The 18,380-nt window shown below is 32.9% G+C and overlaps 1 protein-coding gene across 1 annotated transcript in view; it reads left to right on the forward strand.

Moving 5' to 3' along the window:
• The window catches only part of HSD17B4 (hydroxysteroid 17-beta dehydrogenase 4), a 74,760-nt gene that overhangs the window by 11,594 nt on the left and 44,786 nt on the right, over nt 1–18,380 (forward strand). The window contains exons 3-9 of the mRNA XM_031448880.2: nt 1,433–1,540; nt 3,472–3,531; nt 4,794–4,815; nt 4,920–4,966; nt 6,482–6,566; nt 7,656–7,843; nt 16,792–16,883. Coding sequence (XP_031304740.1) covers nt 1,433–1,540; nt 3,472–3,531; nt 4,794–4,815; nt 4,920–4,966; nt 6,482–6,566; nt 7,656–7,843; nt 16,792–16,883 — 602 coding nt within the window. The remainder of the gene's footprint in view (nt 1–1,432; nt 1,541–3,471; nt 3,532–4,793; nt 4,816–4,919; nt 4,967–6,481; nt 6,567–7,655; nt 7,844–16,791; nt 16,884–18,380) is intronic.

The raw sequence follows: 18,380 nt of genomic DNA on the forward strand, positions 1-18,380 counted from the left end.
ATTTGAGTAATTGCCTGGAAATGAACAATTGATAGGAATTTAATCTTGAGAATTGTACCACTTTTGTTTTTAAATCTCTGAGGGATAATGTAAACCTCTTTCCCCATTATTTTGTGTCTTTGCAGCATTTTTTTAATTTACAGTAAGATTGATAAAATACATTGTTATAAAAAATATACCCCAGTCCACATTTTGAAAAATTTTGGACATAGGGAGATGTTATACGGTCAATGTGGTCGGTTGTTAAACATATAAATCATATATATGGTATAAATTAGTGACTAAACACATATTAGTTGTGTATATAATTTTTGATCTCTTTGAATAAATAGTCTTTATTTGTTTCTTTCATTTTTAGACTATGACACTGTGTTTTATGGAAGTTCACAAGTGTTCTTCTCCAAGAGTTTAATATTGCACTTGCTCTTTATCACCATTCCTGTAAACAAGCTTTCATGACATGGAGAAGATATTTCACACTGTTTATTTAACCTTTATTTTTTTATTGTGGTGAGAACACTTACTATGAGATCTGCCTCCTTAATAGATTTGTAAGTGTACAATACACTATTATTAACCATAGGCCCTGTGTTGTACAGCAGATAAGATCTCTAGAACTTCCTCACCTTGCATTATTGAAACTTTATTGATTAGCAACTCCTCATTTTCTCCTTCCCCAACCTCTGCAACCACCATTCTACTCTGTGATTCTATGAGTTTGACTATTTTAGATACTTTCATGTAAGTAGAATCGTGTGGTATTTGGCCTTCGTGACTAGGTTACCATGCTGTCTTCAAAGGTCATCCACATTGTCACATATTGCAAAACTTCCTTCTTTGTTTTTAAGGTTGAGTAATACTCCATTGTATGTGTGTACCACATTTTCTTTATCCATTTTATTTGTCAATCAGTAGGTTTTTCCCACACCTTGGCTATTGCGAATAGTGCTGCAATGAACATTGGGGTGCTGTTATCTCTTTGGTTCCTGATTTCAGTTCTTTTGAATAAGTACCCAGAAGTGGGATTGCTAGATCACATAGCAGTTCTATTTTTAATTTTCTGAAGAATGTCCATATTGTTTTCCTGTATGTTTAATATTAATTTTGATCTTTAGGTTTCTTTCTTTTCCTTCTTTTTGCTAAAAGTGGCTTGAATTATGTTCTTTTTCTTTACAAAAAAGGAAAAGCATTGCGCAGTTAAAAATTTCATGACATGAACCTGTGTGTAAACATTTTTGTTACTTTTTCATATCTATATTTAAAAACAAGAAGGCGTGTTTTAAGGGTACATATCTCATGGTGCTTTCAGTAAGGTGGGAATAGAGTAGGAGGGAACTGGGCAGATGACTGAAGAAATATACTTAGAGAGTTTCATTTCCAACTCATATTTTTAAGGGCTAGAACTGAATTCTTACTTACTTTTGCATTGCAGTGAATGATCTAGGAGGAGACTTCAAGGGAGTTGGTAAAGGCTCCTCAGCTGCTGATAAGGTTGTTGAAGAAATAAGAAGAAAAGGTGGAAAAGCAGTGGCCAACTATGGTATGATTTTTGAGAGGACTATACTGTTTTATTTTTTTTCTCTGCTAATACTACTTCTCATGTTAATAATCATTGAGCAAATATCTCAGCATTCCAGTGTAATTATGAAATTAGATTTTACGTAAGTCTGACAAAGTTGTTTGGCTACATATTTTATATAATATGTGAGAATTTTTTTAAACTTTTGATGTAGATTATTTCATGAGTCTAACTTTTATTCTATTGTTTATTTAATTTTTTTTATTAATGAGCACGTGATATAATCAGTACATTATTGTAGAATTGGTTGTGAACATGTTCTTGTTCTTAAAAGACCTGCTCTAGGTAAAAAGTCTTTATTTCTACAGAATAATAAATTATTTTTTTAAAATTGTTTCTTAGAAAAATTCTTAAAGCAATATTGTGTAAGAAGTGAAATGCCCCCTTTCTGTACCCAAACTTCATATTCTATTCTGCACAAGTTATCATTGCTATATGTAACTTTCTTATCATTATAAAAACTTAAGAGTCAAAATTAGGCTTCACATTAAAAATAAAGCCATGAGAAGAACAGCAAATACAATCTTTACATTTGATGTATTGATTCTGATAGTATTTGTAAGGAACCTTCTTGAATAGATTTATTTTACAAAGCCAGTGCTTACTGACTTTTCCGCAAATTACATTTTTTTTTTTGGACCAGGGATAAAATTAGATTGCCGGTGGGTTTTTTGGTTTTTTTTTGAAATTTTAGAGGAAAGGAAATAGGATATGACTTGTTTTGAGTGTTCAAGTGAATAATGAGACAGACATTTTAGTGTCTTCTTTCCACATTGAGGATCTAGAAAAATGTTTGCAACTTCTTTTTTTTTTTTTTTTTTTTTTTAGTTCTGGGGTTTTAAAACCAATTTTTTAAAGGTAAAGATTCCAGACTCCCCTCCCCGCCCCCCAGTTTTGATATGCAACCTGTATCAGTCAGGATTCAGTCAGGAAAACAGAAGCCCTCTAGGTTTTCCAAGCGTGAAGGGTTTGAATAGAGAATTCGAGGCTTACCGTTGGAAGGGCTGGGCAGGTGCTTGTCAGGGAAACTGTCAATGACCATCTCAGCAGGTGGTTCTCAAGAGCTCACCTAGATGTGCTGCCAATCTTACATCTACAGCCTGCTCACAAGATTGCCTGCATCTGCAGGCTTCTACTTTTTCACCCTTTGAGTATCTCTTTTTGTAGGTCTAACTCAAGGCTGGCAGGGTCCCAGGGAAGGAACCTGGATCCTCCCAGGTAGAAAGAGGCAGTGGTGATGTTGAGTTGCCATCTGACCATTTGACACACAACTCTGGGGATGTGAACCCTTCTTCTGGGCTGATTAGCAGAAAATAATGAAGCCATAATATTTTGTTGAGCTTTACTTTTTGTAGTTAGTATTACAAAAACAGTAAGTTTGTTTTCCATATGTAGTGGTGTAGCCTTGAGCATGCTTTTTCAAATCAAACGTGCTCCTCCTCCCCTCCTCAAATTCTCATTTGCCTATGTGGCTACTTAAAACTAAATAGGAATGAAATAAAATTGAATATTCAGTTTGTTGTACCAGCCACATTTCAAGCACTTAATAGCCACATGTGGTTAGTGGCTACAGTGCAGAAATAGGACATTTCCATCTTCCCAGAAAGTTCTATTGCACAGTGCTATCTTAGATATTATTAGTCAAATACTTCTTCTTTATCCCCCTCCTTTTTTTCCCCCTGTAGGTTAAAGAATTGTCTTAAGGACTAAATTTCTTTTATAACATTAGATCACCTGTATTTTAGTTTGTTATGTACCTGCAATATAAATGTATTTTCCCTAGAAATGAGTTCTGTTGAATGAATGTCTGTCATGTGCTCTGACCCACAGAGTTGGGAAGTCTTTTGTGAGGGATGTTACTGAAGTTTTGTATTAATTTCCTTTTCCTTCAGATTCAGTGGAAGCAGGAGAGAAGGTTGTGAAGACAGCGCTGGATGCTTTTGGAAGAATAGGTGATGATTCTTTGTGTTTATTGTACTAACAAAGCAGCTTCTACCTTTCTAATGAAATATTTGTTATTTTACTTTTGTTTAGTAAAAACTCTCTTGGTAATCAAATTTTTATTTTTGTTTTCAAAATTAATTTTTTTACATACCCTATCTTATTCCACAAAGGGCTTGCTGTAACAGTTTTTATGCGTGTGTGTGTTGTGTCTGTTTTATATATTTTTTGCACTTTAAGGGCCTTTAAAAATTTGTAAGCATTTTCTAAGTATCCATTTTATAACTAATTATACCCCAAATGTGTTTAGACAATCAAAAATAAATCAGTATTTTGGTAATAGAGGATCCAGTGGACTCTTTGGATAATTATAATGATTCAGATTAAAATGATTCAGTATCTTGAAAATTAATTAAGATGAATTATCCATAATAAAAATCTTCATTTTAAAGAAGCATTTGAAATATATTGTTTAGTCCATCCTTCTCTAGATAATGTTCCTGATTTAGTCCCATATGTTCTTAATAGAAAATTATTGAATTACTGGAGAGAAACTACTGCAGATAAGCCCAACATGTTTATAGTCTGGAGAACATTAATTTTTGTTATTTGAATGTGCTCCCCCCATTTTTTGTCTGTCGTATTTAAGTAGCCATGTTTGGTTAGCTTATGGGAGACATGTTCACTTACCATCTGACAGAGGGATAAAGACCACAAAGATGTGAAATCATAAGGTGAAAATAGCCACAAGATGGTGGTGGAACCTTAAAAAAATCCCTTTCTTTTTATAGTGGAGAAGGCAGTTATGTCTGATGATAGGCCATCAGTTTTTAACTCTAGTCATTTTTTATGAGCTTTTGACTTTCGAGGGGCAAGAAGAAGTCTTTTAAACTTTTAACTTTCTCAGTGACTTTTGAAGTTAAATGAGGGATGGCTTATGATTATCACTGAATTCTAAGAACCTAAGAGTTGTGTGACTGCTAAGTCTGTACATAAGCTCATAGAATTTTGGTAGAAGGTAAAGGTAGAAAAATTTAGATATGTAGGTTTGAGAGGAAAAGACTAATATAGTGTGATACTTGTGCTGTTGTGAATCATATTTTTTTTGTTGTTGTTATAGATACAAAATTTTGTTCTGATAGCACTTGTTGCCTATTATACCTACTTTTCCATGGGGGATAAAGAACACTTTTGAAAGAAATGTGAATTGTAAGCAAATGCAAATTAGTAAGCTTGCTTTTATATTTGTGACTTGGATCTTTTTATATTGTAGATGTTGTGATCAACAACGCTGGGTGAGTATTTCTTTTTTCATTTTCAGTAAAGTAATGTACATGCAAAGTTTTTTTTCTTAAGAGTTTACTTTCTTCTCTAGACATATATAATATCAATTTTTCAGAATTCTAAGGGACCGTTCCTTTGGTAGAATAAGTGATGAAGACTGGGGTAAGTTGTTTTAAATTTATGTCTATGTGGAACATACTTATCCATTTAGCTTTTTAATATTTGATAAATGTATATACACTTAAGGAAAAACTTGCTTCTACCTGTTTTTGCTTCTGCTAATGTAAGTGATGAATAAACTTTACAACTGAAAACGATGAACAGTTGAAAGTAGCTTTTGTTAACTTTTGATAAATTAAAAAAATTTAAAATCTGTTGGCAGAAGTTATCCAAAAGTGCCTTTCATTTTTTCCCCTTTTTTCTCTTTGAGAGATTGTCAGCATTTTCTTGCAGTATTAGTTGTTTTTAACAGCCTTTTGCATGCTTCCCTGGCTGTGTGATTCTTATTTCAAGATCAGGAACAGTATGTGAAAGAGAGTCTGAGGCACTAAAAGTGATAGAGATCTGAGAACCAGGTGGGAAAAATCCAGATATAATTTTGAAGCTTCTAGTAAGTAGGAAAAATTTCCATTAGTAATGTCATGTTGGAAAGATTGAGTTTAGATAATGAACAGATTGTGACTTTTTTCCCCCCTGTGTGCTCTTCTTTGCCCTTACTTTCATTGGCCATCAGAACTAAAACAGGCACTGGTGGCTGAGACAGTGGCAGGCATGGTAACAGAGGTGAATAAGTTCATTGTTTATACAGTGTGTTTCTGGGGAATATTGCCAGAAGTTCTTCTGGAAGGAGCCATATAGCTTTGTGACTTAGAATTGAGCAAAGAAGGTCTTTTAATTTCCTCTTCCCTTGTAACAACTGGGGTGAAAAAGGAGCTGAGAAAGATGAGATTTGTTGGCATAGGGACTTATGTTGGTGCTTTGATTTGAGCTCTGATAAGGCTAGGATATTTCCTCCTGTTTTCATCAGAATAAAATTAAATCTAGAATCGTTCGTCTCTCTGAATCAGCCCCCAAGTTGTCTGTTTATTAGATTGACATCTCTTAAAAACAGATATGCTTCTCTCCTTCTCTCTGTTTTTCCCTCTCCTCTTCCCCTATTTCCTAACACCACCGTCCCCTCCCCATCCCACCACCACCTCTCTCTAATTTATTTGCAAACCCTGGTTAAAATAGGAATATAGAGATATACTGTAAACATTCCTTGATGATGACCCATGTAGTTTATAATTATCCTTTAACTAATGTTTGTGTTGATTCCCAATTGTGTATGTAAGATTCTTCGGTGTTTGTATTCATGAATTTTTATATAAAGTAGGCATAAATTAAAGATGGCATTGTATTTAGATGTGTACAGACATCATATTTAGATGGTTGTATTTATGACAAAACTGTAATAATTTGACCATAAATTAAAGGCAAAACAGGTATGAACCATTGATTGGTTATGTAATTGGAACTAAAGCAAAAATGATTACTCAGAGCATGACAATACTTGATTTTGAGTGCTAGGTATAAAATGAACATCTTTATGTAAGTAAATCATTGCTTGTATTGATTCTGAGATATGCCTATCTAATTTTTGACAAAATATATAATAAAAATAATTTCTTATTTTAGATATAATCCATAGAGTTCATTTGCGGGGCTCATTCCTAGTGACCCGGGCAGCATGGGATCACATGAAGAAACAGAATTTTGGAAGGTAGAGTTGTCTGTGGCTGTCAGGGGAGCTTGGGGATGCTGTGTGTGGATTCTTGTGTACAGAGGAAGGGAGTTGCTTTGACATCAAGAAACACTCCTTCAGATATGCACAAGCTTTTTAAATGTAGTTTTGGCACATGTCTTCTCATTAGATTGATACCAGTTAGTGACAGAATAGCTGAGCTGAACAGCTTTGTATTTCTTTTCACCTCCTGCTTTTCATAATTAATGATTTTCCTGCTATTCTCTGGTATTTTAGCAGTATAAACATTGAGGATACAGCTGTGTTTTATTCTTTAACCAAAAGTATCATTTTGTGTGTCCAGTGACCAACCAGGGAGAGATGAGTGGCTATCTTCAACCAGCTGGTGCTGGTCAGACATGAGTTAGTCTTTATAAACTAGGAATGGTAGAACTCTCATGATTGCATCTGCATGGCTTATATGTGACAGACCTAGTAAGTGGCTCCATGCACTGCAGTGTCAAGGTTATTCCTTGTTAACTAAGAGTTCACACACATCTGCTAGAAGTAAGTTGTTTGTGGTACCTGTTCTTGTTGGAGATTTCTAGCTTATCCTGATCCTAGCAGTTTCTGAAAGTTAGTGATATGATTTATTTTACTTGTTCTACTAGGCAGAGTGAGTGAAATTGGGTCAGATTATGAGATGGCATTGTTTTGATGAGTCATTTAATATTATCCATAAGGAGAGGTATAAAGTGATGAAAACTAAAGAATTAGAACTGCTTGATCTAATATTTCTTACTAATACTTTAATTGGTAAATCTAGAGTTTATTATATTTTTATAAATATTTATTGTTGTTTTCAGTAGGTAATGTACACACATTCTTACACTTGAGTTCATTTGGTCCTGGCCAGGGATTCTTTTTAAAATAGTTAAATCTTATAGTTGAATTTTGAGAGATTGCTCTTATTACTAATATTAATTTAGATATATGAATCATGACTTTAAGGACCTAATGGAAGTATATAGAGTTGTTTTTGACATGTGTAATACATGAAAAAAATGCTTAGAGTTGCAACATTGTCAAAACATAAAGATGATTTTAACAGATTGACTTTCCTTTTAGGATCATTATGACTTCATCAACTTCAGGAATATTTGGCAACTTTGGCCAGGCAAATTATAGTGCTGCAAAGCTGGGTCTTCTGGGCCTTTCAAATACTCTTGCACTTGAAGGCAAGAAAAACAACATTCACTGTAACACTATTGCCCCTACTGCCGCATCACGGATGACCCAGACTGTTTTTCCTCAAGGTAAGTAGTTTAGATTTTCAGTACTGTTACCCACAAATCTGTGTGGAGTGAGCTTTGCAAAAGTATTTAATTTTTTGAGTAGTTAAAAAAAAAATTCCTCACACTTTCGAAAAGCATTATATGTAATATATGTTCATTTATAGAAAATTTAGAAAAGCACAAATGGAAAAGTGAAAGATGACCCATAATTCAACCATACAAAGATAAATGTTCTCTTTGTCTAGATAGGCATACATGCATTTTTTTAACAGAATGAGGTAATAGCATTCTTACTGTTTTATAATAATAATAATATAATTTTTTGAATAAAAGCAGATTTATTTTGAGAGATATACATGGCAGCGGAGGGGGTTGGTGGTTAAAGTAAAGGCTGTACACACTCCATAGACAGTGTGTGGGTTGCCTCAGAAGGCAAGAGAGAAAGAGCCAGTAATTATTATTTTTAAAAAATTAATTTTTTTTAGAGCAGTTTTAGTTTTATAGAAAAATTGAGCAGATAGTAAAGAGAATTCCCATATACTCCACCTCCCACACAGTTTTCCCTATTATTAACATCTTGCATTATTGTGCTGCATTTGTTACAATTGACGAACCAGTATTGATCCATTATTATTAAGTTTATAGTTTACATTCAGGCTCACTCTTTATGTTGTACAGTTGTATGGGTTTTCACAAATGCATACTGTTAATGTACACACCATTACAGATTATACAGAATACCTACTTCCCTAAAAATCCCGTGTTCCATCTCTTCATTCCTTTCCTCTTCTTCCCAAATGTCTTGGAGGATTGAAGCTCATTTCTTTTTAAATTTTTATTTTACTTATTTATTTTTTTAATGGGCGTACTAGGGATTGAACCCAGGACCTCCTGCATGCTAAGCACATGCTCTACCACTGAGCTACACCCTCCCCCTCATTTCTTTTTATCACTGAATAATATTACATGGTATGGAGGTACCACAGTTTGTTTATTCATTCACCTATCAAGGAACATTTTGATTGCTTCCAGTTTTGACAGTTATGAGTAAAGCTGCTGTAAACATTCATGTGCAGGTTTTTGTGTAGACATGTTTTCAGCTCATTTGGGTAAATATTAAGGAGGATAATTGTTGAATTGTATGGTAAGACTAGCTTTGTAAGAAATTTCCAGACTGTTTTCCAAAATGGCTGTATCGTTTTGCATTCCCACTAGCACTGAATGAGAGTTCTTGTTGCTCTACATCTTTGCTGGCATTTATTTTTATGACTTTTTGCATTTTAGATCCTTGCGGAATAAACTAACTCTAAAAAGATATCTCCTTAGATAACTAATAAGTTTTAATACAAATTTGATATCAGAAAATGTTAATGTATTATTGTGTCTGGTGTGATAATGGCATTGTGGTTATAATGTCCATATCTCTTAGAGATAGATTTGCAAGTATTTTATTAGGTCAAATATAATGTCTAAGATTTGCTTTGAAATATTATAGAAAAGAGGGAGAGAGTAACAAAATAAATAAATATAACTAAATGAACTATGCCGAGGGCATCTTGTTCTCCTTAATGAAGGCCTATCCTCAAGGGAACTACCAGCGCCTTATCTGACCTAAGGGAAGAGCAATCAGACTACTGGAGACCCTCGAGCATTCCTGTCTGAAATGAGGGGAGGAAAAAAAGGCTAGTAAGAAATTCTTCTGAAGGTCAGAGCCCAGAGGCTTTGATCTGCTTAAAAAAAAAAGAGAGAGAGAGAGAGATTTAATCATATTATGGAACCATTCCCTTCCCGCATAACTTACAGCCACTTTGAGAGGGCTGCAGTATAACAACAGCGGATTACAACTGAGAGAGCTGCAAGGCATATATTCTATTTAACAAAGAGTTTCTAGGGAAACCCAAAGGCAGCAGGGGACACAAAAACAAGGATGAAGAGGAAAATGCAGCCTCTCACACCAATAGCTACAGCAACCAATAAATACAACCTAACTCCTAGGCAGATAAACATAAAACCACACCTCACAGTAAAGGCCTTTTTACCTCACTTTCTAATACCCTACTACATCATGTTCCGTTCTCAACAAAAATTTCAAGGCATGCTAAAAGGCAAGAAAAGTACAAGCTGAAGAGACAAAGCAAGCATCAGAACCAGCCTCAAATACAGCAGAGATTTTAGATTATCAGACTAGGAATTTAAAGTAACTGTGATTAATATGCTAAGGGCTCTAATGGAAAAATAAAAGTGTACAACATGCAAAAACGGATGGCTATGAGCAGACAGAAAGAAACTCTGCAAAAAATCAGAAAGAAACGCTAGAAAAAAAAAACAACGTAAAAGAAATGAAAAAAAGAAACAGTAAGCTTGAATATATGTCAATAGAAACTTCCCATATTGAAATGCAAATAGAAAAAAAAATGGAAAAAAAAGAGAGAGAACAGAATATCCAAGAACTGTAGTATAATTACAAAAGATGTAACAGGCACAAATGGGAATATCAGAAGGAGAAGAAAAAGAAAAAAAACAGAAGAAATATTGAAGCAGTGATAGCTGAGAATTTGTCAGAATTAATGAGACACCAAACCACAGATCCAGGAAACTCAGAGGATTCAAGTAGTATATTGCCAAAAATTTACACCTATTATTACACATATCGTATTCAAAGTACAGAAAAAACAAGGAGAAAATCTTGGAAGAAGACAAAGGGGAAAAAAACACCTTACCCAAAGAGAAACAAGGAAATATTATATCAGAATTCCCTTCAGAATCCACGTAAGAGGAGAGTGGAGGGAAACATTTAAAGTGTTGAAAGAAAAAAAATTACCAACCCAGAATTCTGTATCCAGTGAAATTATCCTTCAAAAGTAAAAGAGATTAAGAGAATAAAAGACAAGCTATAGACTAGGAAAAAATACTTGCAAAACACTTATCTATTAATAAACTTGTTCCTAAAATAGGCAAAGAACTCTTTAAACGCAACAATAAGAAAACAAAGAAACCAATTTTAAAATGATCAAAAGGTATGAACAGATACATCATCAAACACAACAAATAAATGGCAAATAAGGACAGGAAAAAATGTACAATGTCATGTATCATTAGGGAACTGCAAATTAAAACATACATACTTATTAAGAGAAATAAAATGCTTATGTTTATCTGCCTAGGAGTTAGGTTGTATTTATTGGTTGCTGTAGCTATTGGTGTGAGAGGCTGCATTTTCCTCTTCATCCTTGTTTTTGTGTCCCCTGCTGCCTTTGGGTTTCCCTAGAAACTCTTTGTTAAATAGAATATATGCCTTGCAGCTCTCTCAGTTGTAATCCGCTGTTGTTATACTGCAGCCCTCTCAAAGTGGCTGTAAGTTATGCGGGAAGGGAATGGTTCCATAATATGATTAAATCTCTCTCTCTCTCTCTTTTTTTTTTAAGCAGATCAAAGCCTCTGGGCTCTGACCTTCAGAAGAATTTCTTACTAGCCTTTTTTTCCTCCCCTCATTTCAGACAGGAATGCTCGAGGGTCTCCAGTAGTCTGATTGCTCTTCCCTTAGGTCAGATAAGGCGCTGGTAGTTCCCTTGAGGATAGGCCTTCATTAAGGAGAACAAGATGCCCTCGGCATAGTTCATTTAGTTATATTTATTTATTTTGTTACTCTCTCCCTCTTTTCTATAATATTTCAAAGCAAATCTTAGACATTATATTTGACCTAATAAAATACTTGCAAATCTATCTCTAAGAGATATGGACATTATAACCACAATGCCATTATCACACCAGACACAATAATACATTAACATTTTCTGATATCAAATTTGTATTAAAACTTATTAGTTATCTAAGGAGATATCTTTTTAGAGTTAGTTTATTCCGCAAGGATCTAAACGAAGTCCACAGGCATTTTGTTACTATATCTCTCAAGTTTCATTTCACATATGATAGTTCATTCTCCTTTTTAAAAAAGTACCAATTATTTGTTGAAGAAACTACTAATTCAGCTGTCCTACAGACTATTTCTCATTCTTGATTTGGATTGCCTTTGCACTTTTGTGGAAAATCAATTGACCACATGTATGTAAGTCTGTTTCTGGACTTTTCTGTTCTGTTCCATTGATCTATGTGCCTGTCCTTTTACCAATACCATGGTGTTTTGATTACTATAGTTTTATAGTAAGTCTTGGAATTAGGTAATGTGGGTCTTCCAACTTTGTTCTTCACAAACATGAAACAAAATTTTAAATTTAAGAATTTTAATGTATGACTGAGAGCCAATGCTAATTTATTTAGTTATATAACAAATAGACTACTTGACTAGTGGAAAACTATTTATGGTTTTTGATACTACCGGTTTTAACACATTTGTAAAAAACATATAATACTTTAAAAGTAGCTTCTGTGAAATGTTACATAGCAATTGATGAGTGAAATTATTTTAAAATTAGCTGCTTCATGAAACACTCATGGTACCAATTTACTTTGCACATTTAAACTAACATTCATTTTAGAACTTGGGATTTGTAATACGAAGTATATGCTTGCTAACTTTTCCTAAGAGCTGTTCCTAATCAGTTTGCTTTAGTGTAGAATAGCTATTAGTACCTGAGATCTAATTCTTTTTCCTTTCCCTTGTCAACAGGGCCATTTAAAGAAGTCCCTTACTTTAAAAACTGTCTTAACTCTCCTGTTATGTCAAGGAATTCTTGTTAAAGAACTAGATTATATGAAGGGCAGATACAACTTCCTTTTTTTCCTTTTAAGTGTAATACTACATATATATGCACAGCAGTTTGTGTTACTGGTAAGAAGTAAAGCATCAAAATACAATAAATAGTCATGAACTCAACCCAAGATTGGAACATACTTGCATCTAACTTTTATACCTTCTATTGTTTTCCTCTGCTTCATGCCAAGAGATAACCACTATTTAGAATTTTATGCTTATCATTTCTTTGCTAGACTTCTGCCTTAGTCAGTTTTTGCCATTAACTATAGGCTTTTTTGGGAAGCAGCAGGTTTCAAGAAAATATTGAAAACTTTAGACTTTAAATTTAGTTTCCTTTGAGAATAGAGTTTCCATTAATTTGGACAGGTCTGTACTTCTGGAGATTTTTAGGTCAGTGTTTAATGTAGTACCCTTTATGCCCACCAAACTCCATAAAAAAATATATGGAGACTAAAATCTACTTGAGACAAATGACTTAATCTTTCTGGACCTGTTTTCTCTTCTGTAAAATTAGAGAGATATGTCATTTTTAAAGTAATTGTCTTTTTCTTATTAATATGTAGGAATTTTTATATTCTGATAGAATTTTGTCAGACATATTTTACAGATATTTTCCCCACATATGTAGTAAGCATACCTTAAATTTTCAAATGTATGAGGATTTAATTACTAATTTTTTGTTATTGGTTTCAAACTCAATTGCTTTGTAGTCAGAAAACATGATTGTGATACTGATAATTTGAAATTTGTTGACATTCTTACTGGCTAGTATATAATCAATTTTGTGAATGTTCATTGTGTTCTTGAGAATTAACAGTATCTTCTAATTGGTGATAGCAGCGCTCTCTATAGCATAGCAATATAATTATTTTTTATATTCCATATATTTTGAAATATTCTATATATTTGTTGGCTTTTTTTAAGCTCAACTTTTCAATTATTGAATAAGACATTGAATCTTATGCTTTGGAAAAAATATAAATAAATACTAGTTTCCTTCTATTTTTCTATCAGTTTTTGATTTGTAATTTTTGAGGCTATTTTATTATTGCATATGTGTATAGAATTGTTAGATATTTCTTGTTAAATATTATGTTATGCCTTTTACTACCCCTCATTTTAAAAAGAATTCTATTTTGTCTAATTTTAAAATTCTTTTTTTGTGGATAGATATTTTCCTGGTATTTCTTTCCTTTTCCTTTTTTATATTTTTATTTTCAATTTTTTAAATTTATATTTTCAGTTTTTTATGTCTTTCTGTTGTAGGTATTTCTTTTGTAAACTGCCCTTCTCGATATTAAAAAATAAAATAAAATCTGACAATCTCTTTTTTAACTGATGAGCTTAGTTTATATATTTATGGTACTGGTAGATTTGGATTTTTTTCCCTCCTTTTGTGTTGTGATGTCTGTTAATGCTACTTTTTCTATACATCTTTCTGTTTCTGGAAATCATATAAACATTTATTTGCTTTTTTCTGTTAAAATGTACATACTCTGTTCTTTTTATGTTAACCTTAAATAACATTTAAACCCCTGTTATGAGTAGTATAAGGATCTAAGAACACTTTAACTCCAGCCATCTGCTTTATGACTTACGTATTATTGCTTTCCATTATTGTAATTTTCTTTTTTTAACCTCTGTGAATTAGATATTACCATTGTAACTATTATTTTATATAAAAACATTTGTTTAAATTTATATACATGTTATCATTTTTTAAACTCACTTTCCTGCTTGTATTTTTGACCATTCTTTTGGGATCATTTTCCATTTCCCTAGAATATATCCTTTAGAAATTCCTTTACTGCCAGTCTTTTGTATATTCTCTCAGTTTAGCTTATATTTAAATGTATTTATTTCACTTTCTTGAAAGACCATTTTTCTGGGAACACAATTCTAGGGTGATAGTTACTTTCTCTCAACATTTTGATGAAGCCATTCCACTCTCTTCTAGTTCCCATTGTTGTTGAATTGTCATTTTTTAATAGATGATTTGTTCTTCACTTTGGTGCTTTTATGATTGTCTTTTCATCTTTTGTGTTCTTTTCTTTCTTTGATGTATCTGGGCGTGGATTTCTTTTTATGTGTCCAGGATGCTTAGCTTACATTTGGTTTCTTGATCTGTGGATTCATGGTATACATTTTTGCTTAGTGTTATATAAGTTCTGGAAAAATTTTAGCCTTTGTCTTTTGAAGCTTTACTCCTTCACTCTCCTTCTTTCTTTCTAGATGTCAGGTATATGTATATTAGACCTAATACTGCTCTCTATTTCACTTAATTTTTCTTTCATATTTCTATGTCCTTGTCTTGTTGAGTTATGAGTAATTTTATCAAATGTCTTCCATTTCACTAATTCACTCTTCATCTATATGTAGTCTACTTTTTCATATATCTTTTGATTTTTTTTGCTTTCAATAATTTAGCCCTCCCCTCTTTGTCAAATCTAGTCTGCCTTTTAATTTCTGACAGTTTCTAACTGCTTGTTTACCATTGTGATTGTATTATCTATTTTCTGAATGAGTAATTCACTTTTGTATATGATATATTTTCAATTCCGACATTTCTGTTTCATTGTAGTTTAAATCTATTGTTTCTTCTGAGTTTTACTCCTGGTGGCTTTCCTTCATGTGTTCTTGGTGATTTTTAATCATGAGCTTTTTGTCTGATCTTACTCTGTGTTTGTTCTGTATTTTAAATTGACGATTTTTTCTTCAGAGAGGATTTGTCTTTGTCATTACTGGTAACCAGGAGACACAACCAATCTTGGAAAACTTTGGTCTTTGTCATCTAGACCGTGGACGAAACCACTGGATGGAGTAAATAATCTTAAGATGTAATTTTGATTTCATATAACTCTGTATTATTAGCTATGAAACTTTTTAGGAATTTCACCTACCCTCTTGAGCTTTGTCCATAAAATTGAGTTTAATCAGATGGTAGCCGACCTAGGAGTTTGAGTATATGTTTTGAGAACTGGAAAAGAAGAATATTTACTTACATTATTAGTGATAATATGTGAAATAAGACGTGAGGCAGAAGTAATTTTAATATGTGACTTACTTTTTTTTTCTTTTTTCTCACCTAACAGATACTCAGTTGGGTTTTATTGGCATGCTTATTGTTACATTCATTGTAAAGTTAGTCAGTTCAAATATCTGAACATCTCTTGAGTCAAGTCAAACATCTCTATATAGCCATCCTTTAACATTCCATTTTGCCAATTGATATATAAGGGAAATTAGAGGAATGTTATGTATTGACATGAATGAGATATATGTTAAGAATTTGTTTTATTATGTAATTTGAGATGGTTGGAGACTTTCTTTGGTTTTCTCCTCATGAGGATAATGGAGAGTAGAGGACAGTTGCCATTAGATTTTTTGCATATTTGAGAACTTTTAGAGGATATAAAGTGAAAAGTTTTTGGAACTGTTTTTTAATTTACAGGGACTGTATGTGTCATCTTTGTACTTTAAAATATAAAACTGTATTTTGCCATTTCACAATTAAAATTTACATTTATTTCACTCTGTACAGATTATAAGGTATATTAATAATTTGTATCTCATTTGAGCCATGGAACAACTTAGTAGAATAGGCAGGCACAGCATGTTAATTACCATCTTACTGATGAAGACACATGTCCAGGAAATATGAATGATGTGCTCAAAGTCCTAAGGTGCCTTCATGGCAGGGCCAGTAGTAAACTCTAGGTGTTCATGCTCCTTGTGCAGTACCTTTCTGCTCTGTTAAGTTGCTCACAGAAAGTATGCAACAGGAAAATATTTCTTAGACTTTGTTACTTGGCAGTAATGGTTGCGAGGTCCATTTCACATCATTATCTTACTGCCATTACAGTTGTCAAGTTTTCTGGCTTCTTGTTAAGTAGCTGGGGGAGCAAAATAGTTTCGGGAATGAATGATACCTAAGTTCCTTGTACTGTGTGTACCTTTGCCCACCAGTCTTTGCCTAGGCAGCTTTAACTTGTGTTCAGAATAGTGTGTTACCCATCTTGGAAAGGTATGTCTTATGCCCTCAGGGTTAGAAACCTGGATGTCTCCATTGGGATGAAAAGATTTTCTAAAAGTCTTGGGTATTAAGACTATTAATTATGTATAACTAATTTTTCCTTCTTTAAAAAGTCTCTGAACCTATAATTTTTAAGTAAGGAATTTTCAGAAAGTAAAATGATTGATTAAATATTTATATAGTCTTGTTTATAAACTTCTTTTTTTTTGGTATTTATTTCAGATCTTATGGATGTTCTAAAGCCGGATTACGTAGCACCCCTGGTGCTTTGGCTTTGCCATGAGAATTGTGAGGAAAATGGTGGCTTGTTTGAGGTATTCTGCACCTTTCTGTTTTCTCCCAGAGCAGTATTTGTGTAATTAAATACAAAAAATATTCAAAAGTTATTATTTTCCAATTGTCCACATTTGTGAAAATGTACATGAGTTGATACTACTTGTCTATTTTTTAATATTATATCTGTGTTATAATTAAAGAAATAAGTATGGCTAATATCCTTTTTTGGAAAAGAAGCAGCAACTTCTTAAATTCTATTTTTCCATAGTTCTTTGTTTCTGATATTTTTGTCAAGTGAAAATGTGACTGGTTTGATGTGTTTAGTCAAATACAGACCTTCTCAGTTGGTTAGAGATGCTGAGTGGTAGAGTGGAAGGACAGAGCTGGTGGTTTACAGTCACCCAGGCCAGGTTTTGATTTCTTGCTCTGGTGATTGCTGGCTTGCTGAAATATTGTACAAATTAACTTCCTTGAGTTTTAGTTTTCTTGGGATTTTGTTGTGAGAACTAGAAATCATATTTTTAAACTCAGCACACATAGCAGTCACCCCTCAATTTTACCTGTTATATCAGTATAGCAGGAGTTTTGTCTGGGTGTGATAGATCAGCAAACACAACTTATTAATTTTAAAAATAAACTTTTTTATTTTTCCTCTGTTGCAAAGCTTTAAGTGTTTGTTGTAAAAATAAAAACCACACATAAGCCCACCATCCAGTGAGATCCAGTTTTCACTCTATAGTCAAAGTCCTTTCAGATTTCTTTATGCTGATTTATAGATTTTTGAGCCCCCATTTGAGTTTAATCTCTTTTTTCTTTTCTTTCATGAAATGTTTTATTTTAGGCCCTCCCCTCCATTTGATTCTCTGTGGTAATATAATAATAAACCTGTTGTGTGAGGAATACTATGACATCAAAAATATTTCTTGGTAACAAATAACCTGGCTCAATTTGAAGTGAATGATATAATACCCTGATTCATTTGAATAAAAAGCTGATTTGTAAATGAAAAATAATCTACACGTGTCTAAGCAGAGATACATGCATCCACTTTCTTAATCATAGTCATTGATTGTGAATTGTGGGAAATTAGATGTGGAGAGACCTTTACAACTCTAGATTTACATAGGAGGAAAATTTAATAATAATCAAGCCATTTGGAGCTAAATTTTGGCCTGCCTGTCTTTTAGCTCATTAAGGAATTTTTAAAAAAAATTTTTATCGTTTACATTTATATTTATTATTAATTCTATGAACAAAATAGTATGTTTTTTGTAGAAAACTTTAAATATACAGGGAAGCATGTAGAAGAAGATTAAAGTCACCCACATTACCACTATCCAGAGATAACTCCTTTGAATATTTTTAGGTATTCTCATCCAGTCTTTTATTAGGTGTGCATTTTACGAGAATAGTCTGTTCTAAATACACATTTGACATACTCGCCCAAACAGACACAGACAGTTAGGATAATGCTGTAGATAGAGTTTTGTATGTTGTTGTTTTCTTTTACTATATTGTGAACATTTTTGGTGAGG

The sequence above is a fragment of the Camelus dromedarius genome, chromosome 3 (genome assembly GCF_036321535.1).
Source record: "Camelus dromedarius isolate mCamDro1 chromosome 3, mCamDro1.pat, whole genome shotgun sequence".
NCBI classification, from domain to species: Eukaryota; Metazoa; Chordata; class Mammalia; order Artiodactyla; family Camelidae; genus Camelus; species Camelus dromedarius.